Source organism: Sturnira hondurensis, unplaced genomic scaffold (assembly GCF_014824575.4).
Source record: "Sturnira hondurensis isolate 20B ecotype Veracruz unplaced genomic scaffold, ASM1482457v3 Scaffold0011391, whole genome shotgun sequence".
In the NCBI taxonomy this organism is placed as follows: Eukaryota; Metazoa; Chordata; class Mammalia; order Chiroptera; family Phyllostomidae; genus Sturnira; species Sturnira hondurensis.
Window position 1 is genome coordinate 704,728 of NW_028084022.1, and position 25,403 is coordinate 730,130.

General features: G+C 39.2%; 1 protein-coding gene across 1 annotated transcript in view; it reads right to left on the reverse strand.

Moving 5' to 3' along the window:
• Window positions 1–1,744: 1,744 nt before the first annotated feature.
• Window positions 1,745–25,403, reverse strand: part of DCX (doublecortin) — a 161,811-nt gene continuing 138,152 nt past the window's right edge. The window contains exons 6-7 of the mRNA XM_037060156.1: window positions 2,459–2,553; window positions 1,745–1,822 (exon numbers count right to left, since the gene is read on the reverse strand). Of these exons, the coding sequence (XP_036916051.1) occupies window positions 1,745–1,822; window positions 2,459–2,553 (173 nt within the window). The remainder of the gene's footprint in view (window positions 1,823–2,458; window positions 2,554–25,403) is intronic.

The following is a 25,403-nucleotide window of genomic DNA, read 5'->3' on the forward strand; positions in this document are numbered from 1 at the left end:
GACTGGATCAAAAAACTATGGTACATTTACACAATGGAATTCTATGCTGCAGAAAGGAAGAAGGAGCTCCTACCCTTTGCAACATCATGGATGGAACTGGAAAGCATTATGCTGAGCGAAATAAGCCAGGCGGTGAAAGACAAATACCATATGATATCACCTTTAACAGGAATCTAAACAACAAAACAAAGAAGCAAGCAAAATGTAACCAAAGACACTGAAATACAGAATGTGCTGACAGGGTCCAGAGGGGAGAGGGGAGAGAATCACAGGGGAAAAGGGGAAGGACTCACATGAACAAGTATAAAGGACACATGGATAATAACTAAGGTGGGGGGCAGAGATGGGAGGGAGGTGGGGAACACTGGCGGGGCAGGGCTGGGAATATAAGAAAGAAAACTGTACTTGAACAAGAGTTAATTAAAATAAAAAGAAAAAAAACAAATTGAAACACTGAATATCCCACCGTGAAGAAAACAGTGAGAGTATGACAATGTTACCACCTATATCTTGTTCTAGTCCTTCAGTTGTTGGATTATATTTTAGAATTAAGTCATAAATAAATAAATACATAAATAAATAAATAACACAAATAGCCTGCAAAGTAAATCAGGAGAAATGGTTTAACAACACTAGCACTCACTTCAATGTGCTTATGAATTGAGTTCTCAGCCTAAATGAACTGAACATACATATGAAAAGCAGAGAACTCAAGTGTGCAGACAAAGTTAATGCCCATGCGGTTCCCAGTTTTTTTGGTGAAGATACTAATGTAAGTTGCTGGTGCAGCTCACATTTTCCAGGAAAAAAGTAAGGACAGAAATGCATAAGGAAAAGATAAAGTAAGAAGTAATGTAGCATAGGATATTCTGTGTAGACAGTGGAACAACAGAAGTAAGCTATTCCCCATCTTGGAATGTCCACACTAACAAACTTCGCTGCTCAGAAGAATAAGTAACAGCTGACTGCGAAAGCAATTTTCATCCATCTCACAATCTCTGGGTAGTGTTGGCTACAAAGACAGTTGAGCAACTCCTCCTTTGGGGAAACCAAATAGCTCAGCAGGACAATTAGAAGGTCCTGGTCAGGGTGAATACCAAAAGTTAAAAGGGTCACTAAAGGAATGCAGCAGATACTAGGAATGATGGAGCAGGTAATGGTCAGATTAAACAGGAAATTAAAACCCTGATGCAGAGAGAAGGAAATGAAAATGGATGTCAGGCAGTGCTGTGCTGTTAAATATTTAACCACTGACTTTATGTGGAAAAACAATCTTGACATGTAGTCTTTGCTGATTTCCATGGTGTAAATCTTCCCACCACAGCACATTCTAGTTAACAACATAATGTCACTGGACACAGAGTTGGAAAGCAATGTACAATAAAGTCTCATGATCTAGTGCAAACTGGCTCTAGCATGCTTCTGGCAGTAACCTGGGTACCAGTTCCCTATCTGCTACTACCTAGCTATATTATCCTACTAAGTGACTTAATGATTCAAGGTTGCAATTTTCTCATCTGTAAAATATTAACCTCACAAAATCACTGAGAGAATCAAAGGAAACTAGCTTATTTGCATCTAAGATCTCCTGCAGTTATGACTATTTATGGTTCAGTGATAAAGTTGGCCACATTGGTGGCTGTTGCCTTTTCTCACATAACACCAAGTCTTGTGAACAGGCAAAAGACAAGATAATCCTACAGGAAGCTTCTCTAGAATGTGGTAATCAGAACAGAAATCACATTTATATCACCTCAGAGATGACGTCCAAGGCAGTGACCATTCCAGATTTTCTATACTGAAGACATTTCAGAGTGGGGATCTGTTTGGGAAGTGGAGCTAGAGAATCTACACACTTCTATTATTTTAATGTTATATTTATTTGAGATGACATAGAAGTGTACCATGGTGCCTAAGGCCAGTGCAATATATATGTGCCTTTTCTTCCCATGTTGTACTAGGATATGCCTGGTAAAGAATACATAGTGAAAGTATGGTCTGTTCATATTTTGATGTCCAGCAAATCTAAAGGAAGTAAGTCAGTGCTAACTTTCTTTGATTGCTATATTTATGTCATTCTATTGGCTGGTGCCTGGAGGACATAAATTGCCTTTAAGGCCCTCTTTGCTATGCCTCTGAATTAGACAAGTGCTCGACCCATCCCCTTAACCATCATTTAGTGACACTATTAGCTCAGAATGTGTTTTTGAGACCTCTGTACCTCTTCCTTTTGGTTAAATGTAATTGGGAGTAAATAAATGAGGAATCAGAGGTATTAATAAAAGGGACTGGAAGCTTAGCCCCTGCTGGAATTCCCAGGATTTCATGCAGATGGAACACATGAAAAGCAATTCTGGCCTTCATGTGCTCTTGAAGTTGATGAAAGAAAACTCTCACCCAGCTAATTGAAAAAGTCCAAAGTGCAAAGGTGTTTAGTAAGGTATAAGAGACATAATACCTTGTGCTTCCGGAGGCTGCCGGGACTTGTGGGTGTAGAGATGGGAGACTGCTTAGACTTGGGGGTAGAGAGCTGGCTGCTGGAGGTTCCATTTGCTAGTCCAAGGCAAGAGAAAAGAAAGGGATAAAAATCAATACCATACAAAAAAACTTATCCTTCCCCTCCAAAATCACTAAGAACACTGAAACAAGGCACACATATAAACAAATGATTTGATAAGTAGGGCAAAGGTAAAAAGAAACATATTCCTCATAAAGACAAGAAGTGCAATCCTTAAGTTGATTAGAACACTGAGGAGTTTAAGGCAGCAATCTTCCCACCCTTTCCCCTGAGTGCTTCCAATTACAGGGTCTGGTTCTTTTCAAACCTTTTTCATATTCATTATCAAGTTTGACCCTAACAACATTTCTGTGAGGCAGTCTGGGAACCTTTTTTTTGTTTCAACTTTGTGAGAAAATTTGTGCTATTTTAACTGAGAGGAAATATGGATGGTTTGGACCAGGGCACACCCCTCTTGGTGAAAGATGGTGTGGGACAATTGTCAATCTCTCTCTACTCTCTCTTTTCCTGATTAATTCATTGCCCCCTACACACACACAAACACACACACACATTCTCTTTCTCTTTCTACCTCATCCTAGACAAAGAGACCAGAAGGAAAGATAGAGAAGGAGGCTAATCAGGAAGATGAAAAGGCATACAAGAAATACAAAATGAAACATAAAGAAAAGCTCACACAGCAAAATGAAGGGAGGAGATAAATAAAAAAATAGGTGAGAGAGATGCCCTGGCTGGTGTGGGTCAGTGGTTGAGTGCAGGCCTGAGAATCAAAGGGTCGCTGGATGGACTCCCAATTAGAGCACATGCCTGGGTTTTGGGCCAGGTCCACAGTGGGGGCGGTGCGTGAGAGGCAAGCACACACTGATGTTTCTCTCCTTCTCTTTCTCTTTCCCTTATCCTCTGTCCATAAATAAATGAAATCTTTAAAAAATAAGTGAGAGAAAAAGAATTGAGAATAGGGGAGACAGGGAGATAAGGTAAGAGATTAGAAGACATGAATGAAGAAATTTGAATAAGAACAGAAATAGCAAAAGGCAGATAATGGTGGCGAAAGTCAAAGTGCACTCCAATTTGTCTCCAGTCAATAAAATGCTAAAAATTAGAGATTTAGTATTTAAAATCTTCATATTCAGTTGTGTTTGCAATTATTTTATATTCCCTTGCTAATGATGTTTTCAAATATCCAGTCAATTAAAAAGAAATGCAATGCATTGAATGGAACAATTAAACAGCTTTCAAAGTGGATTAATGTTCATATATCTCATGTTAAAATTATTTTTTTAACCTGGGCACCTACATTATTTATTAGAGATATTCTGAAAGGTGCTTTACAGGTAAAGGCAAATATCCCAATGGTTTGAGGATAGGGGACGAGGGAGGGAGAAGGAAATAAAAAGTAAGAAGGAAAGGCAGGAGTGAGGGAGGATAAAGAGAGAGAGACAGAGAGAGAGAGAGAGAAATTGAAAAAGTTATATTGAAAGACAAATACCATATGATCTCCCCTTTAACAGGAAGCTAAACAACAAAACAAACAAGCAAGCAAAATGTAACCAAAGACACTGAAATAGAGAACAGGCTGACAGTGACCAGAGGGAAGAGGGGAGGGAATTTCAGGGGAAATAGGGGAGGAATTTAGAGGAACATATATAAAGGATACATGGACAACAACCTAGAAGGGTGGAAATGGGAGGGAGTGGGGAACACGGGGGTGGGATGGGATGGGCGTAATAGACAGAAAACTGTACTTGAAAAATAATTAAATAAAAATTAAAAAAAAAAAGTTAAGCAGGAACATGGCCCGAGTGTGTTGCTATCAGTCCCACAGGTAAAGCACAAACTGTTGTGTCATAAATATTTTCTGAGGGTATATTTCATCCACCCCACTTATGGTAATGTTTCCCTAGGTTCTGGGACTTGCATACCAGTTGTAGAGGTGGAATGGACATTGGTATGCTGTTTTCTGCATTTAACCAACTGCAAGTGAGCTGAAAAATGGGAACTTAGGCATGCACTGTGTCTGGCTTTGCCTGTGTATTCACTCATCTCTTACCTATTTATTAATTGAGAGACATTTCTCTCTATTATGGCTTTCTGGAAGTCACTCATTCATTTAGCCAATCATTACAGGGTACTTTCTCTAAGCTATGCCAAGAATTATACATTGGGGTTTCAAAGATGAGTAAGTCACTTCCTGTGGGGAGATAAGCAAGAATACAGTGGGCTAAGTGCTGTGACAAACCCATGTAAGGGTATTAGTGGAGCTCAGAAGAAAAGCTTTGAAATCAGAGAACTGGGAGATTAACAAGAGGAGGCAACACCTGAAAAAGTCTTGAAAATGACTGGAATAGGTAGATTTATAGAGACAGGAAGTACATCAATTGTTGCTAGGGGCTTGCTAGGAGGGGTGGGGGGAAGGATGAGCTGGGGGAAATGGTGTCTGCTAATAGATAAAGAGTTTCTTTCAGGGGAATAAAGACGTTTTGGCATTAAATAGTGGTTATTGTTGCACAACTCTGTGGTTAAACTAAAAAACATTAAATTGTACATTTTAAATGAGTAAATTGTTTGCTATGTGACTTGTATTTCAATAAAGTCATAAAAGAGATGAATTGGAACTAGTTAGGCAGAGACAGTTCAAAGGGTATTCTAGAGTTTAGAATTGTACCAATAAAACCAAAACATGGAGGAGTGAAGGAATACAGTATCTTTACTGAAGTGTAAATAGCTCAAAATGGTTGAACCATAGAGTGCCAGCAGTGAGTTATGAGATGAGACTGGGAGAAGAATAAAAGCCAAAGCCTGAGGGGCTTTTGTGAAGTTCCCATTTGATTTGTGAAAGAAATCTAGAGTGATACCACCAAATTTTCATTTTAAAACTACTACTCCATTAACTGTAGTAAGACTGAGATGAGGTGGGGTGGGATAGGAAAAGAGTAGAAGCAGAGAAGAGTTAGAAGACAATGCATTAATCCAGGTGAGGGGTGATGATAGCTTAAATTAAAGCACTGGGAAGGGAGATAGAGGACCTGGTGGAAGACAGAGACCTAGAGGTCAGACAGATTTAGAGTACTATGTACACATACCATATAAACCACTCAAAGAAGGATATGACCTGTGCCAAATATCACAGAAACCGGGAGACCTAAGTTTAGGGTACTAGGCTTTGTGGTGAATATATCAGGCATTTTAGCCATCATTCTCTAAGAGACACATCTAACATGGTCACCAGAATAACAAGTATTTGATTCCCAAAACAAAAAGTGCAAAAAAAAAAAGGGATTTTCTCTGTTTTGTTGAATGTTGCATCCCAGTTGCTGGAATAAGGCCTGGCATATAGTAGATGCTCAATAAATACCCACTAAATATTTTGGAAAGGGCTCTTTGGAAAAGGCAAGCATCTGTGGAGCCACAGTGGGTCAATGTAATCAGTTACTCTTCAGGAAAAGGAAGGAGTTATTGGACTACCTACATTGCCTGAGAGGCTCCCCAGCAGGTCCTGCCTCTAGTATTCAAGAGAGAGAGCAATCTTGGTGATCTGTCTGAGAGGATATAATGGAAGTCTTCTCCAAAAGCCCTGACCTCAGCCAGAAAGTCTAACAGATGTAGGCATCCCCAGGTAAGTTCTGACATTTTGTTCCACATGGTTGCTGTATTCTTTGGTAACAACTATTCTAGTTTCCCGGCATTTGTCAGCAATAGTAGAAAGTGAAAATTGTGTTTTCCTACTACAGTCTTTTTTTAGGTAGGTTTTATTGATTATGCTATTACAGTTGTCCCATTTTTTTCTCCTTTTCATTCCCCTCCACCCTGCACAAGCACTCCCACCAGCAACACCACCCTCCACCTACTTAGTTCATGTCCATAGGTCCTACATAAAAGTTCTTTGGCTTCTCCATTTCCTACAGTATTCTTAACCTCCCCTTGTCTATATTGTACCTACCATTTATGTTTCTTATTCCCTGTACCTTTTCCCTCACCCCAACCCTGCTGATAACCCTCCATGTGATATCCATTGCTGAGATTCTGTTCCTGTTCTATTTGTTTGCTTAGTTTTTGTTTTGTTTTGTTTCGCTTCAGTTGTTGATAGCTTTGAGTTTGTTGTCATTGTACTGTTCATAGTTTTTGACCATCTTCTTTTCTTAGATAAGTCCCTTTAACATTACATATAATAAAGGCTTGGTGATGATGAACTGCTCTAACTTGACCTTATCTGAGAAGCACTTTATCTGCCCTTCCATTCTAAATGATAGCTTTGCTGGATAGAGCAATCTTGCATGTAGGTCCTTGACTTTCATGACTTCAAATACTTTTCACAGCCTTTTCTTTCCTGCAAGATTTCTTTTGAGAAATCAGCTGGCAGTCTAATGGGAACTCCTTTGTAGGTAACTGTCTCTTTTTCTCTTGCTGCTTTTAAGATTCTCTCATCTTTAATGTTGGGTAATATAATTATGATGTGTCTTGTTGTATTTCTCCTTGGTTGGATCCAACCTCTTTGGGACTCTCTGAGATTCCAGAACTTCCTGGAAGCCTATTTCATTTGCCAGATTACAGAAGTTCTCCTTCATTAGGTTTTCAAATAAGTTTTCAATTTCTTGCTCTTGTTCTCCTTTGGCACTCCTGTGATTTGTATGTTGGAACATTTTAAGTTGTCCCAGAGATTCCTAAGCCTCTCATCATTTTTTTTTGAATTCTTGTTTCTTCATTCTGTTCTGGTTGAATGTTTATTTCTTCTGTGTGCTCCAAATCACTGATTTGAGTCCCAGCTTCCTTCCTGTCACTGTTGGTTCCCTGTATATTTTTCTTTATTTCACTTTGCATAGCCTTCACTTTTTCCTTTATTTTTTGACCATACTCAGTCATTTCTGTGAGCATCCAGATTACCAGTATTTTGAACTCTGAATCTGATAGGTTGACTGTCTCTTCATTGCTTAGTTTCCTTTTTTGAGTTTTCATCTGTTCTTTCATTTAGGCCATATTTCTTTGTCTTAGTGCACTTGTTTCACTGTAAAAGACAGAGGATTAGGTATTCACCAGGGTAGGGCAACCCACTTTGCTGCATTGTGGCACTGTATGTGGGTGAGTGATCAGTGAGGGAACAATGCCACTTCCTCGGCTCTTGCAGCCCTTGCCCCACTTTCAGTCACTTCCCCTGCTACTCACAAGCAAATTGGGCCTTTCTGGTGCTGATTCCCAGGTGGGTGGTTTTGTGTACAGGTTCTAGGACCCATGAGTCTCTCCAATCAACTCTCCTGTGAGACTGGGATTTTCTTCCACTGCCTCACTGCTCACAGATTTTTACAGCCAGAGGTTTTGAGGCTTTCTTTGCCCCAGTATGCCACTTTACCATACATCCTCTCCTGGCTTCCTGTCTCTGCCTCTCCTACCAGTCTGGATGAACATTTCTTCTCCAACTCCTTCATTGTCAGATTCAATTTTCTGGCATTTCTGGTTGCCTGTTGTTTTTAAATTTGTCGTTGTGCTTTTGGTTGTGCAAGGAGGCAAAGTGTATCTATCTATGCCTCCATTTTGGCCAGAAGTCATTTTCCTCTACACTCTTGTCTAGGTGAGGATGAGCCCACTGATCAGCCAAAATGTGGAAAATTATTAACCACAGCATGTGTGCATGTGAGCCAGGTTCCAACTATTGGCCATAGATATGTACACAAAGGTTCTTTTGCACTTCTAATTATTTTTTCAATATCCTCTGAAACTCTCTCACCCCAAAACTTTAGGGTTAAAACTTAAGTACATATTCCATCATTACTTCTCTATGTATTCTCTGTATATATGTTCATAGATGTTTCCCTCCCACTCCCCTAACTAATCAATGTTAAACTATCTGTAGAGGACTTTATTTTGTCCTCAACACTCAATAAGCATTTTGGAAATCAGTTTTTAATCATTTAACTGCCACTCACTACATTGCTGAAAAATGCACATACTTTCTCAGGTTTCTTGATGGAATGAAATCCAAACATGGACATGAGAGAAATGAGAAAATGTAGACTTGCACCAGCTGAAGGAATGCCTACACTTACAAATTAGAGAAATACATTAATATATGCATTTTTTTCTGTGGATTCTGTGTGAAAAACTTGGGTGCCATTTGATATGGATTCTGAAGCCAAGTCATATAAATTTCAAGTAAAAAAAGTAGTAGGGAAAAATGCAAATATGTCTGATGAACTGTCTGTGGTCTTGGACTGGCAAATTCACATGGAAATCTGTCACAGTTCATTTTGATAGTAGTTGGAAATAACATGGCTGTGTGATATCTCTCGTTTTTCTTTATTATTCTTTACTAAAAGTCCCTTGTGATTGTCTCTGAGCTTCCGTTTCTCAGCTGCAATTTGGAAAAGTATTGGGGGAGTCTTTGCCCTCTTTTAATTGTCTTCTCATTTTTCTCCTCAGAACCACAGCATTGTTTCACTGTTGCCATCCTTTATTTTCTCATAGTCCAAATTCTTTCACACCTTTCTTCTCATAGTACAGTTAAGTTTTTCTCTCTACAACAAGGTATGTCAGGAACTTTTCAATCTCCTAAGCCAATTTATCAATCATATCAATAAAAAACAGGGTAATAATTAGTGTTTATTGAGTGTCTATCTTTTTCTCTGTTTCCTCTTCTCCCTATTTGTCATCCTCTCTTTCTCTTTCTCAGACACAGAAACACAGCCAAATTTATTCACATTCTTATTTTAGAAACAATCCAACCAAGTTTTAAAATAAGGTTTAATTCTTTTTTACTGTTGTTCAATTACAGTTGTCTCCATTTTCATACCACCACTTTCCCCCACCCCACCCACCCCTACCTCCAACCCTCCATCCTTCTCCCCCTTGGCTTTCTCCATGGGTCCCTTATACATGTTCCTGAACCCTTGCCCTCCTTTCCCCCATTATCCCTCTTCCCCATCCCCTATGGTTACTATCAGTTTGTTCTCTATTTCAGTGTCTCTGATTATATTTTGCTTGCTTGTTTGTTTTGTTGATTAGGTCCCACTTATAGGTGAGATATGGTATTTGTTTTTCACTGTCTGGTTTATTTCATTTACCATAATGCTCTCTATATCCATCCATGCTGTCATGAAGGGTAGAAGTTCCTTCTGTTTTTCTGCTGTGTAGTATTCCACTGTGTAAATGTAGCACCATTGTTTGATCCAATTATTTACTGATGAGCACTTAGCTATTGTAACAAGGAGGACATACTGAGAGCCTAGAGATATATAAATGTTTTTGTTTTTCAATTACAGTTGAAACACAATATTATATTAGATTAAGGTGTACAACATAGTAACTAGACATTTATATAACTTGTGAAGTGATTGCCCTGATAAATCTAACATGTATCCAACACCATATATAGCCTATTACAATATTATTTACTATATTCTTTATGCTCTATTTTATATCAGCCTGGCTATTCTGTAACTACCAATACATGCTTCTTAATCCCTTCACCATTTTAAGCCATCTCTCCAACACCTCTCGCATATGGCAACCATCAAAATATTCTCTGTGTCTGTGAGTCTGTTTCTCTTCTGCTTATTCATTTACTTTGTTTTGTTGATTACACATATAAGTGAAATCATCTGCCATTTTTCTTTCTCTGTCTGACTTATTTCACTTAGCATAATACCATCTAGGTCCATCTATGCTGTTGCAGATGGCAATACTTCATTATTTTTACAACAATTTTATATTCCATTGTATATATGCACCACTTCTTCTTTATCCATTCATTTATTGGTGGATACTTTGGTTTCTTTATGTCATGGTATTGTAAATAATGCTGCAATGAATATATGGCTGCATGTGTCTTTTTAATTTAGTGTTTTGGGTTTCTTCAGATAAATATTCAGAAATGAAATTGCTGGGTCCTTCTTTGCCTCTTGTTATAACCTCCATTTTAAAGTTGATTTTGTCTGTTATAAGTATTGATACTCCAGCCTTTTTTGTTTGTTTATTTCCATTTTCATGAAATATCTTTTTTCATCATTTTACTTTCAGTCTGTGTGTCTTTCTATCTGAAGGGAGTCTGTTGTAGACAGCATATGTAAGGGTTTTGTTTTGTTATACCTTCAGCCTCCATGTCTTTTGATTGGGGGATTTAATCCATTTGCATTGAAAGTAATTGTTGATAAATATGTACTTATTGTCATTTTAATTTTTATTTTGATCTTTTCTTCTTCTTAAGAAAGAGACTCTAACATTTATTCTAACACTGGTTTGGTGATCAAGAACAACTTTAGCTTTTTCTTGTCTGGGAAGTTCTTTATCTGACCTTTGATTCTAAATGATAGTTTCAATGGATAATCTTGGTTGCAGATCCTTACTTTTTGTCACTTTGAATATTTCTTGCAACCCCTTCTGGCCTGCAATGTTTCTGTTGAAAAAAAGTCAGCTGACAGTCTATGAGAGCATTGTTGTAGGTCATTCACTAACTACTCTTCTCTTGATGCTCTTAAGAGTCTCTCTTTATACTAAAACTTTGTCATTTTATGATGTGTTTTGATGTGGATCTCTTTGGGTTCATTTGTGCTTCTTGGACTTTTATGTCTATTTCTTTTATCAGGTTAGAGAAGTTTTCTATCATTATTTTTTCAAACAGGTTTTCAATTTCATGCTATCTCTCTTCTCCTTCTGACATCCACATGATGCAATATTGGTACACTTGAAGTTTTCATGGGGGCTCCATAAACTATCCTCATTTTGTGGATTCTTTTTTCTCTTTGCTGTCCTGATTGGGTATTTTATGCTTCTTTGCCTTCCAAATTGCTGGCTTGATCTTCTGCTTCATCTACTCTGCTGTTGATTCCCTGTAATGTATTCTTCATTTCAGCTAGTATATTCTTCATTTCTGACTGGTTCTTTTTTTATGTTTCCTATCTCTTGATGATCTTGAGATCATCAAACATCCTTATAAACAATGTTTTGAATTCTGCTTCTGGTAGATTGCTTGTCTCTATTTTCTTTTGTTGTCTTTCTGGAGTTCTGTTCTTTCATTTAGAACATTTATTTGTCTCCTCATTTTGGCTGCCTTCCTATGCTTGTTTCTATGTATCAGGTAGAGCTGCTACAGTTCCTGATCTTCACAGGTGTTCTATGAGGCCCAGTTGTACAACCTTCCTGGTCCCCTGATCTGAGAGTTCCTAACACAACCCCATGTGGTCTGTGTGCACCGTCTTATTGTAGTTCAGCCTTGATTGCTGTTGGGAGATCAATGGGACACATTTACCATATTTTTTGGAGTATAAGAAACAGTTTTTTACCACATTTTTTACTTCAAACAGTAAAATTTTTTTTCTTATTTTCCTCCTCTAAAACCTAGGAGTGTCTTATGGTGCAGATCCCAGATGCACCTAGGTTTTAGAGGAGGAAAATAGGGGAAATTTTTTGAAGCAAAAAATATGGTAAAAAGGTGTGTCTTGTAGTCTGAAAATACAGTACTTCTAGGTCCATAGGATTTGAGGACTAGCTTCAACCACAATGGAGGAGGTGTTATAAAGGGGCTAAACCCATGGAGCATTTCTGGGGCTCTGGTTCCTGCTGAGTCCACCCCTTGAGCGTGTTGCTGGTTGATGTGATTGGGTGGTGTTCCAGTGTGATCAGGAGCTGGTCATTGGGTGATCTGGCTCTGAGATTTACTGGGAGGTGCAGGCCAAGGTTAGCTGCCACCTGTGCCCTTCCTTTGGCCATAGAGCATGAGCTACAAAGAGATCTCCTGGTGGCTGATACTTGTACTGGTCTTGGAGGTGCCCAGGAGAGGGCAAGCTGTGAATTGAGGCTGGCTATCACTAATTCTTGGCCTGGGGTTACTTAGCAAGAGGTTTGGGGCATTCAAGGTCAGGTGCTGATTATTTGGGGTTTGTGAACATTTGAGAGACTTTAGGAAAGTCCACAGCATGAGCCAAGGACAGGCTGTTTCTATGGAAAAGCCACTGAAAATGGCTTGGGTGGGTACACAAACTGGGTCTGGTGGAGTCTTAGAGAATCATCAGGGGAGGGTGAAGTGTTGATTGAGAGTCAGATATGGTGCCTGCCTGCAAGTTCTGTCAGGGGAGGACACATTAAAGGAGCAATGGCTTCTGCCAGCACTTCGGTCTGGGAGAAAGCTGGCATTTCAGTTCTCACCTCAAAGCCAGGCAATTCAGTTCCTCCCCACATGTCCCTGTTGAGCCTTTTAAGCTGCTACCCCAGCACTGGAGCTCAGAATAGGTTAGACCAAGTAAATCCATGCATGAGTCCTTTAAGAGAACATCTGTGATCCCAGGAGCCCTGTGTCTCACTCAACCACAAACCCTGCTGGTTTCCACAACCAGAAGTATGGGGACTTCCCTTCTCCACACTGAAACCCTTGACTGGGGATCTGGGTGTGGAGCTGGGACTCCTTTCTCCTTAAGAGGGACCTCTGCAATGAAGATATCCCTCCCAATTTTATCTGCCACATGTGAGTGTGGGACCAGTTCATTCTGTGTCTCCACCCCTCTTGCCAGTTTTGCCTTGGCTTCTTTGCATCCTTAGTTATAGGACTTCTATTCAGCAAGATTTGGGGTTGTTTTCAACTATGATTGTTCTGATGTTTAGTTGTAATTTTGATGTGTTTTTTTTTAGGATATGAGTACCATGTTCACCTGTCTTGCCCTTTTGACTGGAATACAGTACCCTTATTTTCAATGGGAAAACAGGCTCATTCTAGTTATGGGGTAGCAAAGTCAGAATTTAAAGGCAGGTTTCTCTGACTCCAAAGCCTATGTGTTTTTTGGTTTGTTGTCAATTTTTTTCTACATCACTCTTCCCTTTTAAATCAACTGCTTCTGGGCCTCCTTCCTATGACAACTTTCTGATGGGGGGAGTAGGAAGGAGGGAGAAAGCTGTGGCAGAGAAAAGAGAAATAAAAACATGTAAAAGCAGACATTACAAATTACACCCATCATCTGGGCTTTTATCCTTTTTGATTTAGTTGAAATGAAAAAGTGATCAGCAAGATCTTTCTGTCAGTCACCAAATTGATGGTGTGACATAGAAAATATTATGAAACAATAGCAGACAAGTCAATTGTGGCATGTAACTACCCTCATGCCACAGATCTCTGTGGGAAGATGGGATCTGTGCTGTTTGTCACAGATCCTTAGCTGGTACCCCTTATCTATGCAGCACAGTTTCCAAGGTTGGCCTAGCACAGTCTTGGCCCACTAGCTTCTCTAAATGATTACACCTGCTCTTGCCCCAGTGCTCATCATTAAACCTTTAGTTCCATCAGAATGGAACAGTAGAAACCCAAACAAAAGATAGTTGGTTAAGTAACTGGTCTGATTCATCTAGACTCATAGGGGTTTAAATGTATGGGGGAAGATGAGCTCCTAGGAGTGAGGAAAAAGGTGAGGGAAGTCAGTTCTCAAAGAACAAGGAGAGAGTCCAATTTCTGGCATGAGTGACCAAGGACAAAGTGTGCTCCCCAGCTGGGTAGAGTTGATGCTAATCTCCTAGACTATGGATTCCCTTGTCTGAAGGCTGGACTAATCCTTGGAAATTGAGATGGAGCTACATGTCAAGTGGGCATAAATAGTCTTAGGTGTGCTGATTAAAGAACCCTCTGGGAAGCAAGTCAAAAAAGTCATTATACTTTCTGGCTTCATAGCTGCATGGCCAGAATGACACAGGAAGGAAAGGGCGATTTTGACATATGCTTGACACCCAACTGTTGACTGGAGACCAAAGTGATTTAATTCTCATTCACTTAGCTCTGGCTTTCCCTCCCATTTTATTTTTATTTTACTTTATTTTTAAAATATATTTTATTGATTATGCTATTACAGTTGTCCTATTTTTTTCCCTACATTCCCCTCTGCCTTGGACAACCCCTCCCACCAGCATGCCCTCCACACTTAGTTAATGCCCATGGGTTGTACATAAAATTTATTTGGTTTCTCCATTTCCTGTAATATTCTTAACCTTCTCCTATTTTGTGCCTGCTATTTATGTTTGTTATTCCCTGTGCCTTTTCCCCCATTCTCCCCACCATACCTCCCTGCTGATAACTCTCCAGGTGATCTCATTTCTGTGATTCTGTTCCTGTTCTGGTTGTTTACTTACTTACTCGCTTACTTTATTTATTTACTCATTTATTTATTTCTGTTCAGTTGTTGATAGTTGTGAGTTTGCTATCATTGTTTTGTTCATGTTTTTTTTTTTACCATCTTCCTTTTCTTAGATAAGTCCCTTTAACATTTCATATAATAAGGTTTGGGTGATGATGAATTCCTTTAACTTGACCTTATCTGGGAAGCACTTTATCTGCCCTTCCATTCTAAGTAGGAACTCTGCTGGATAGAATAATTTTGGATGTAGGTCCTTGCCTTTCATGACTTTGAATAATTCTTTCCAGCCCCTTCTTGCCTGTAAGGTTTCTTCTGAGAAATCAGCTGATAATCTTATGGGAACTCCTTTGTAGGTAACTCTCCTTTTCTCTTGCTGATTTTAAGATTCTTTCCTTGTCTTTAATATTGGGTAATGCAATTATGATGTGCCTTGGTGTGTGCTTCCTTGGGTCCAACTTCTTTGGGACTCTTGGAGCTTCCTGGACTTCCTGGAAGTCTATTTCCTTTGCCAGATTGGGGAAGTTATTCATTATGTTTTAAATTTCTTGCTCTTCCTCTTCTGCTTTTGGCACCCATATGATTCAGATGTGTTGAAATATTTAAAATTATCTTAGAGTTTCCTAAACCTCTCCTTTTTTTGAATTCTCGTTTCTTCATTCTGTTCTGGCTGAATGTTTATTTCCTAATTCTGGTCCAAACTGATGATGTGAGTTCCAGTTTCCTTCCTGCCACTGTTGGTTTCCTGTATATTTTCCTTTTCATAGCCTTCACTTTTTCTTCTATTTTTGCGACTATACTCACCCAATTCTGTGAGTATCCTGACTATCAGTATTTTGAACTCTGCATCTGATAGGTTGGCAATCTCTTCATTGCTTAGTTTTATTTTTTCTGGGGCTTTGGTCTGTTTTTTCATTTGGGCCATTTGTTTTGGTCTTGGTGCGACTGTTATAAGTAGTAAGGGATGGACTCTTTGCTATTTGCCAGGGTGGGGCAACACATGCCACTGCATTTTCACCCTGTAATGTGGGGTAGGGGTCTGAGAGGCAACAATGCTACTTGCTCAGTGCTCGCTGGCTTTCAGTCACTTCCCCACTATCCACAAGCAAATTAGGCCCTTCTGGTGCTGATTCCTGGGGGGTGGGGACTGTGTACATTCTAGGACCCTGTGGGTCTCTCCAGTGAAGTCTCCTCTGAGGCTGGGAGTTTCTCCTGCTGCCACAATCCCCACAGGTTTTTCCAGTCAGAGGTTTTGAGGCTTTATTTCCCTGCACTGGAATTCTGGGTTGCTCACTTTGTGTTACTCCCATGTTGTTCCTCCAAGTTTATCTGTACACAAATATGGGACTGCCAGTTAATGAGCTGATACCTCATCTGGTCTGCCAGGTGGCCCCCACCCTGGTCCTCTAGCCACCTCCTTGCCATGAGTCCTCTCCACCCTGACTGCTCATCTCCACTCCTCCTACCGGTCTGATTGAATATTTCTTCTTTAACTCCTTGGTTGTTGGACTTCTATACGGTTCGATTTTCTGTCAGTTCTGGTTGATTTTTGGCTTTAAATTTGTTGTCCTTCTTTTTGTTGTGTGAGGAAGCAAAGTGTATCTACCTACACCTCCATCTTGGCTGGAAGTCTACCTCCCATTTTAATCTCAACACTTGAGCTCAACACAAAATCAAGCATATTGGTTTTGGTTTGATGTCTATTTTGAAATATTACTCACTAAAAACAACCCCAATGTATCAAGAAGAAGCAATAATAATAATTTTAGAGCTGTCTTAATCATTGCAGTTTTTAAAAATGTTTTATTTATTTATTTTTGGAAGGGTAATGGAGAGAGAAAGGAGAGAAACATCAATGTGTGGTTGCCTCTCATTCACCCCCTACTGGGGACCTGGCCCAAAACTGAGGCATGTGCTCTGACTGGGAATCAAACTGGTGACCCCCTGGTTTGTAGGTCAGTACTCAATCCACTAAGCCATCAGCCAGGGCTTCATCATTGCAGTTTTATTTCAAAAGTTGTTTTCAAAACATTTACCATATATAAATTCACATGATTCTCCTGATATCATTAAGAACTGGTGGCCAAGAATCACTGGTCTTCATTTAATCATAAGAATATAGAGGCTGAGAGAGAGTAGGACTTGCTTAAATGGTATAAACCATTTCTGCGATAGGTGGAGGTTTGGGGTGTTTGCTCACAGATTCATTTCAAAATTCCGTTAGGGTTAGCACATCACATAACTTGCACTATGACCTTTTAGTGATTGGTTCTCTGTCTTGTCTTCTCTAATTCCCTAATGCCTTGCAGAGGGAGATCTCAATACATACTTCATCTACTTCTTCATTTTTTGTCACAATGAGATGCTCTAAGTGTTCTTTCATTCCAGTCTAAAGATACCCTGTATTCTCCCTACATATGCTGGGATTTTTTTCTGGGAAGACCAACAAACTAGAAACAAGGTGGTTTCAACTTACTTAAGAACAAATCCAAGAGACAGAACCTGTGTTTTTCACACATTCTTTCCAGAGAGCTGTTAGGCAGGCTGTTCAGATTAGTTTGGCAAATTGTTTCTGCTTAGTGGAAAAACTCCAAAACCCCATAAATTAGGGAAGCAAGAATTGAGGGCTCAGGAACAGTTATTCACTGATTTGATTATAGGGCTGGTTCTCAGGCCAAATTCAATCATAGACTGTGAGATACGATAACTTGAATGTTAAATATATATATTTCCTACAGAGCTTTGGACAGCATGAAGTTCTGTAAATAAAAGAGAAAACACAGAGTTTTCCCAGTTACAAAACTAATATATGTATCCATTCCAGAAATATTTTAAAAGATTTATTTATTTATTTATTTATTTATTTATTTATAGAGAGAGGATAAGGGATGGATAAAGAGAGGGAGAGAAGCATCAATGTGTCGTTATTTCTTGTGTTTCCCCAACTGGGGAGCTCTTCTGCAACCCATGCATGTGCCCCGACTGGGAATCAAAGCAGTGACCCTTTGGTTTGCAGGCTGGCACTCAGTCTACCAATCTACACCAGCAAGGGTTCCATCAATATTTTGACATAGATCATTTTCTCTCAAGAAGAGAGCATCTGTAAGAAGGCTGCTAGAAGTTCCAGGATTGATTTCTCACAAAAACTTTCTGATGGGGAGTAGAAAACAGGTTTTTTTTTTTCTCAAAGTAAATGCTAGCTCTTATTTTCCATTGAAGGTAGTTCTGCTGAGACCATGTTTCTGGAGAAGCAAGTTTGCTAACAACCAGTTTTATGGGGCAGAAACTAGAACAGACTACACTGCTCTCAAGTTATGGAAATAAAACATGATTTGAAATCAGTCTAGGTTTTAAATCCTGGATTAACTATTTTCTAGATGTGTATCACGGAGCATAACCTAACCTCTGAGAATCTGTTTCCACATCTGTGACATTTGAATAAAAATAATATATGGAGCACATCTGATTATTTGAGGATTACATGACAGTCTATACATATAATGCTTAGCCAAGTGACTTAGTACAAGGGAAGGGCTCAATAATTACATCTTCAATTGATGTTATTATGGCCACTACCAAAAACCGAATGAATTGAGTAATTATGCAATATATACACACTTAGTTAGGAAGTCCCCTTCCACAAGGGATGGTATATCAATCATTACTGGCTCAAGACTAATTCTTTGGCTAGCAGGTCAGGCATTATAGGACTGACATTTTCTTCAGTGAAGATTAGTATCTCTGATTTTTGCACTTTATTTCTGTGCTCCCTCAAACACAGCCCTTGGACCTCTCTTCTTCTCTCTTTTTACTCTCTCAGTATTACCATGGTGAGAAAGGGTGACAATGAATGCAATGTGGAACCACTGAAGGTGTTGCATCAGGGAATGACATGATGGAAATGACACTTTAGGACAAAGGATGTGGTAGCACCACAACAGATGCATAAGGGGACAGAGATTTGAAGCAGAAATACTACTAAGGAGTCTGTGGAATAACCCAGGCATCAGGTGATTAGGGACAGGAAGGGAATTCTCTGTGAGTGATATGGAGATGTTTCAATGATTCAACAATTGTGACAGCAGTATATGGGAGACATGAAGAATTAGAGTGTGAAGAGTCAAAATAATGCCAAAGTGTTGGGCCTGGGGAGTAGATAATATTGATTCTATTGTGGGAGGAAAAGTGTTTAATTTTAAGACACTTTATATTTGGCATGTATAAGCAGGATTGTTGTTTAGGCATTAATGAAATATATATTCAGAAGGAAGATTGGGGTTAGATATGTAGACTTAACAGCCAACTCACTGTACCCTGATACATTATATTTACTACCAACTCTGCTCTATGCTCTGATTCCTCCATACCAAAAATATTTATTTACTTACAAATTGAAATATAGTTCCCCAGAGTCCAATCAAAATGGTGGAGTATGTAAACACTATACTCATCTCCTCACACAACCACATCAAGATTACAGCTAAGCTACAGAATAATCATCATGCAAAATCACCTGAAGTCTAGATGAGCAGAAGTCCTATAACTAAACATCTGCAGAAGAAGCCACAAGAAGCCTGATAGAAGAGGCAGAGACACTGTACAGGCTGGACCCACACCCATGCATGGCAGTTTAAAATTAGGAAAGAGATCTCTGTTTCAGAGGTTCCTGCATGAGAAGCGAGGGCTCTCAGCACCACACATGGTTCCAGTGCTGGAAAGAGAAGTCCCTGTTACTTATGGCAATAAAACCAGCAGGGACTGTGGCTGAGTGAGATGGAGGGCTTCCAGAGTCCCAGGTGATCCTCTTAAATGGCACATATTTACTTGGTTCTGAGCTCCAGTGCCAGGGCAGTTGGAAATGCACCAGAGACATAAGGGAAGAAACAAAATTGTTTGGTTTCAAGCAAGGACTTGAGGGCAGCTTTCTCCCACACATAAGTACTAGCAGAGGCCATTGTTCCTTTTGCTGAGCCCCTGACCCCCCAAAAGCACAAGCAGGCCCAATATCTGAGTTTCCACCAACAGGACTAATTGTTCACCCCACCCTGACAATTCCTTGAGACTTCACCCTACCCAGTTTTCAGAAACACCCAGACTGCTTCCAGTGTTTTTTTTCCATACAAACGGCTCATGCTGTGGACTTTCCTAAAATCTCTTAAAGGTTTACAAATCCCAAGCAATCAGTATGTGGTCTCAGCATGCCCCATACCTCTAACAAGCAGCCTGAAGCCTGGCACTAAAGGCAGCTGGCCCCAGTTTGCAGGTTAGCTCTCCCACATACCTCCAAATCCAGAACAAGTGGCCATCAACTGCAGATCAATTTGTAGCTCATACCAGGGGGCACCAGTCAGGGAACAGGCAGTGGCTGACTTTGGCTTGCATCTCCTAAGAGGCCCCAGATATGATGTTCCCAGTGCCTAGCTTCAGACAACACCAGAGCATTGCTCAACCAACTTCACCAATGACATAGTCAAAGGGAAGACTGGGCAGACACCAGAGCCCTGCTAAAGTGAATCCTGCTCCATAGAGTAAGCACATAAGCTCCTCATTGTAGTCATGGCCACTCCTCATATCTAATCCTCCCGAAGGTCATTCCTTCCCATTGATGTGACAACAGAAATCAAGCCTCAACTATAGCAAGAGGACACACACAACCCACACAAAAGGCACACCTAAAGCATACAGCTTAGGTGACCAAGGAGACTGGTCCCACAGGACACCTACTATATAAGACCATTCTATCAAGACCAGGAGACATAGCAGCTCTACCTAATACAGAGAAACAAATACAGGAAGGAATCCAAAATGAGTAGACAAAGAAACATGTCCCCAGAAAAGGACAAAACAAAAATTATAAAAGAACCAAATAAAACGGATATGAACAATTTACCAGATGAAGGGTTCAAAAGACTGGATATAAGGGAACTCAGTGATCTCAGTGAACTTTAACAAAGAGAGAGGAAATGTAAAAATGGAGATAGAAAACATAAAAAGGAACCAGTCAGAAGTGAAGAATATACTAGCTAAAAGGAAGAATAAATTAGAGGGAATCAACAATAGATTAAATGAAGCAGAGGATCAAATCATCAATTTGGAAAATAAGGTTGTAGAAAACACCCAATATGAACAGCAAAAAGAAGAAAAAGAAGCCCCCCTGAAATGAAAATAGTTTAAGGGGTCCCTGGGACAACATCAAGCACACCAACATTCACATTATAGGGGTAGGCATCAGAAGAAAAAGAGAGAACAAAGAATTGAAAACCTAATTGAAAAAAATAATGATGGAAACTTTCTTAACATGGTGAAGGATATAGACATAGAAGTCTAGGAACCACAGAGAGTCCAAAAGAAGGTGAACCCAAAGAGGCCCACACGAAGACACATCATAATTCAAATGTCAAAGGCTTAAGGCCAAGAGACAATCTTAAGAGCATTAAGAGAAAAGCAGTTAGTGAACTACAAAGGAGTTCAGTTCCCATAAGGCTGTCAGCTGATTCCTCAAAAGAAACTTTGCAGGCTAGAAGTGATTGGCAAGAAATATTTAAAGTGATGAAAACCAAGGACCTAAAACCAAGATTACTTTACCCAGCAAACCTATTACTTAGATTCAAATGATAGATGAAGAGTTTCTCACACAAGAAAAAGTTCAAGCAGTTTATCACCACCAAACCAGTATTAAAAAGGTTGTTAAAGAAACTTCTTTAAGAAGAGCAATCAAAATATGAATAATAAAATGGCAATAACTACATATATGCTAACAATTTCTTTAAATGTAAATGGGTTAAGTGCTCCAATAAAAATGTAAGGTGGCTAAATGGATAATAAAATGTGAGCCTTATACACACTGTCTACAAGAAACTAACTTCAGATGAAAGGACACACACAGAGACTAGAGTATAGGCATGGGAAAAGATTCTTTCACAAAAATAGGAATGAATAAAAATTCTGGGATAACAGTACTTATACCAGACAAAATAGACTTTAAAACAAAGGCCATAACAAGAGACAAAGATGGGCCCAGCAATTCTACTTCTGGGTATTTATCCAAAGAAACTATAAATGCTAATTTGAATAAGACATACAACCATAAGTTTATTGCAGCATTATTTACAATAGCCAAGATATGTAAGCAACCTAAATATTCATCAATATGTGAATGGATAAAGAAGAAATGGTGCATGTATATAAGTGGAATATGACTTAGCCATAATAAAGAATGAAATTTTGCCATCTTTAATATGTATGAACAAAGAGAATATTGTGTCAAGTGAAATAAGTCAGATAAAGGAAATGCCATACAATTCACTTACATGTGGAATCTTTAAAAAATGAATGGTTGCCAGATGGGAGGGGGTTGGGGAGATGGGTAAAAAAGGAAAAAGGTTTAAGAAATACAAATTGGTAGCTATGAAATAGTCATGAGAATGTTAAGCATAGCATAGGAAATATAATCAATAATATTTTAATAAATATGTATGGTGTCAGTTGAGTATTCACTTTGTCAGGCTGATCACTTCATAGGTTATGTAAGTGTCTTGTCCCAGTGTTGTACTCCTGAAATATAATATTGTATGTCAACTCTATATGAAGAAATATTTAATAAAAATACAACTTTCATTCAAGTCCCAGTTCTAGAAATCCTCCCTTTAGCACCCGAGCCTCTAATGAGCTCTCTTTCCCATGAACTCTAATAGTTCCTGTATTTCTTGTTTACTTGGCATTTATTTTTGCCTTTTTTCCTTAAATTTTTTAAATTTATTTTTTTTATTTTTAAAAGTTTTTATTATTGACATTATTACAAAGGTCCCCCATTTACCTCCCCAATTTTTTTATTTAATTTTTAAAATATTTTTATTGTTCAATCACCGTTACTTGGCATTTAAGCAAGCTATTACCATGAACTCATATTTAGTACCACAGTGCAATAGCTAAATTGTGGACTATGGAGCCAGATTTCCTGGGTCTGAATCCCAGTGTTACCACTTACTAGCTGTGTGACATTGGGAAGGTCACTTAACTTTTGTAAGGCCTAGTTTTTTTTTTAATCTCCAAAATGAGGATAATAGTACCTATCTCATAAGGTTGCTTAAATGTTAAATTGGTTAATACAAGTAAAGTGATTAGAAGAGTTGCTTGGCATATAATAAGAATGATATAGGTATTTGTAGATAATTTTTGTTAAATTTATATGTATACTGATTCCACAGATAAATTATAAACTTCCTAATGACAGTGTATTTTTCTTATCACTTCTTCTTCTTCTTCTTTTTCTTTCTTCTTTTTTTTTTTTTGCAGCACGTAGCCTTACTAGGTATACCACCAAAACTTTGGAGATTCAATTGCATCTAAACAGAAATCCCAAGATGTGGCAGGTTGCTGCAAAAACAACATTAGCCCTGGCTGGTGTAGCTCAGTGGATTGAGCACGGGCCTGTGAACCACACGATCGTGGTTCGATTCCCAGTCGGGGCACATGCCTGGGTTGCAGGATAGGTCCCGGGGGGGGGGGGACTCACGAGAGGCAACCATACATTGATATTTCTCTCCTTCTCTCCTTCCCTTCCCCTCTAAAAATAAATAAATAAAATATTTTAAAAAAGAAAAAAAAAAACATTACATCCCATGTGCTCTAGCCCCCACTATACTGTTTCATTCAACCATTTGGTTAGCAGCTCTCCGATGACAATGAGAAAATTACCTTAGATATAAGGCAGTTCTTCCATTTAAGCTACACATAAGTTGTGATTTTAGAAAGAATCAAAATGGGGTAGAGGGATGGGAAGTTGCTCTCTTCACATAGCTTTGCCAAAGGCATCACTTCTCTTGGGGTGATAGTAAGGGAGCTGATGGAATGTCTATAACTGGGTGCTGTAAATGAAGGTTATGCCTAATTACCCATGGCTGTGTTCTGTGCATTACAAAAAGAATGACACATATACCATCCCATCCCTCTATCTTCCCACATCCTTTTCCTGGAGGTGGCAGAAGGTGGAAGAAATCAGAGAAGCAGGAAACAGCCTGCAGAGACCTTCTTCTTCACTACTCTGGAACTTCCAAACCCTGACTCAGATAAACTGCAAGACTGATTTCCAGGAAGTCAGGAGAGCTGGAACCCCAGCTTTTGGGTACTAAATAGTTGTGTGATTTTGGGAAGACCACAGATAATAAATCTCTTTATATTTTAGTTTCCTAATCTAAAGAAATGCATAAATACCTGCTTCCAACCTAATTCACATGCTATTATGAATGACAAATGAGGTGACAGATTTGGAAATATTTTGTAAAGTGCAACGTGCTCAGTTCATGTAAGAGATCATTGTTTTGTCCTTAGTTGGTGTGGCTCAGTGGATTGAGTGTCGGCCTGCAATCAGAAGGTCGCCAGTTTGATTCCCAGTCTAGGGCACATGCCTGGGTTGTGGGCCATGCCCCCAGTAGGGGGTGTGTGAGAAGCAACCACCCATTGATGTTTCTCTAACTCTCTCTCTTCCTCCCTAAAATAAATGAATAGAGTCTTTTAAAAAAGAGATGCTTATTTTGGACCTCTCTTAGATGGTGAAGGCATTGTGTTGTCTAAAATAGTAGCCACTAGTCACATGTGGCTGTTGAACATTTGAAGTGTGGCTAGTTAGAACTGAGATGTGCTATGAGTGTAAAATACAACCAAATCTCAAAGAACATAAAATATTTTATCCATAATTTCTTCCATTGTTTAGATGTTGAAATTACAACATTTTGGACATATTGAGTAAAGTAAAATATATTACCAAAACTAATTTCCCCTGTTTCTTCCTTGACCTTTTTTACTGTGGCTAATATAAAATGGAAAATTACCTACAAGGCTTGCATTTGTGGCTCATATTGTGTTTTTATTGAACAGAACTGGTGGAAACAGTCACATTCAGGAAAATCAGAACAGCAACCTCCTTCCATTTTAAACAATGTGAAGCAGTCTGTTCAGTGCAGAGGAGAAAGACTCCCAAATACAATTCTCCCGTGGAACGCCTCCAACCTCCCCCACTTCACCTGTGCTGCTTGTGTCCCTTAGTATCCTCTTTCAAAAGCTATGTATTTTAGCAGAGAAACCATTCTTTCTTGAGAGTTTGGGAATTGGAAACATTTGACTTTAAGGAGTAAGTGCCTGTTGGTTGGGGGAAGGAGGGTTGAGACCATTATGTTGCTACAAAAATGATTTACTGTTAAAGAATAGCAAACTGATTATCCCATTCCAATTCTCTCATCTTACCAAGGTGGGTAATTAGCTTCCTTGGAGGCTCCTTGGAAGGAAGAAAGGAGGGGAGGAAGGAAGGAAGGAAGGAAGGAAGGAAGGAAGGAAGGAAGGAAGGAAGGAAGGAAGGAAGGAAGGGGAAAGGTTCCCTCCATGCGAAGCTGCTTTGTTCTTTTAATTCAATTTGATTGGGTCTAGTTGCATAAAGGGAAAAATTAACACATTAATGGCAGAAATGGAAACAGACACACTAAAAATGTCTTCCTTTAGTTCTGAAGCCAGGCTCACCTTTCCTCATCAAAATGGCAAGTCCTGGGTTAGTCAAAATGTGCCTGACACTGTGCAAGTTTTTTTAAACATCCCATAGAAGAAAGCCTCCTGGGCTCAGATTTTCTCTGCTTACTACAGTCCCTTGACTCATTTTAAATACAGAGATGGCTAACAAGACTTGGAGTCTAAGAGTCCATCATCTCTGCCCAGGGAGAATGAACTCCTTATAGCAATATAATAGTAAGCTCTTACTAAACTCCAGTTTAGGACTTAAAAACAGACATTTTATTGGGGGA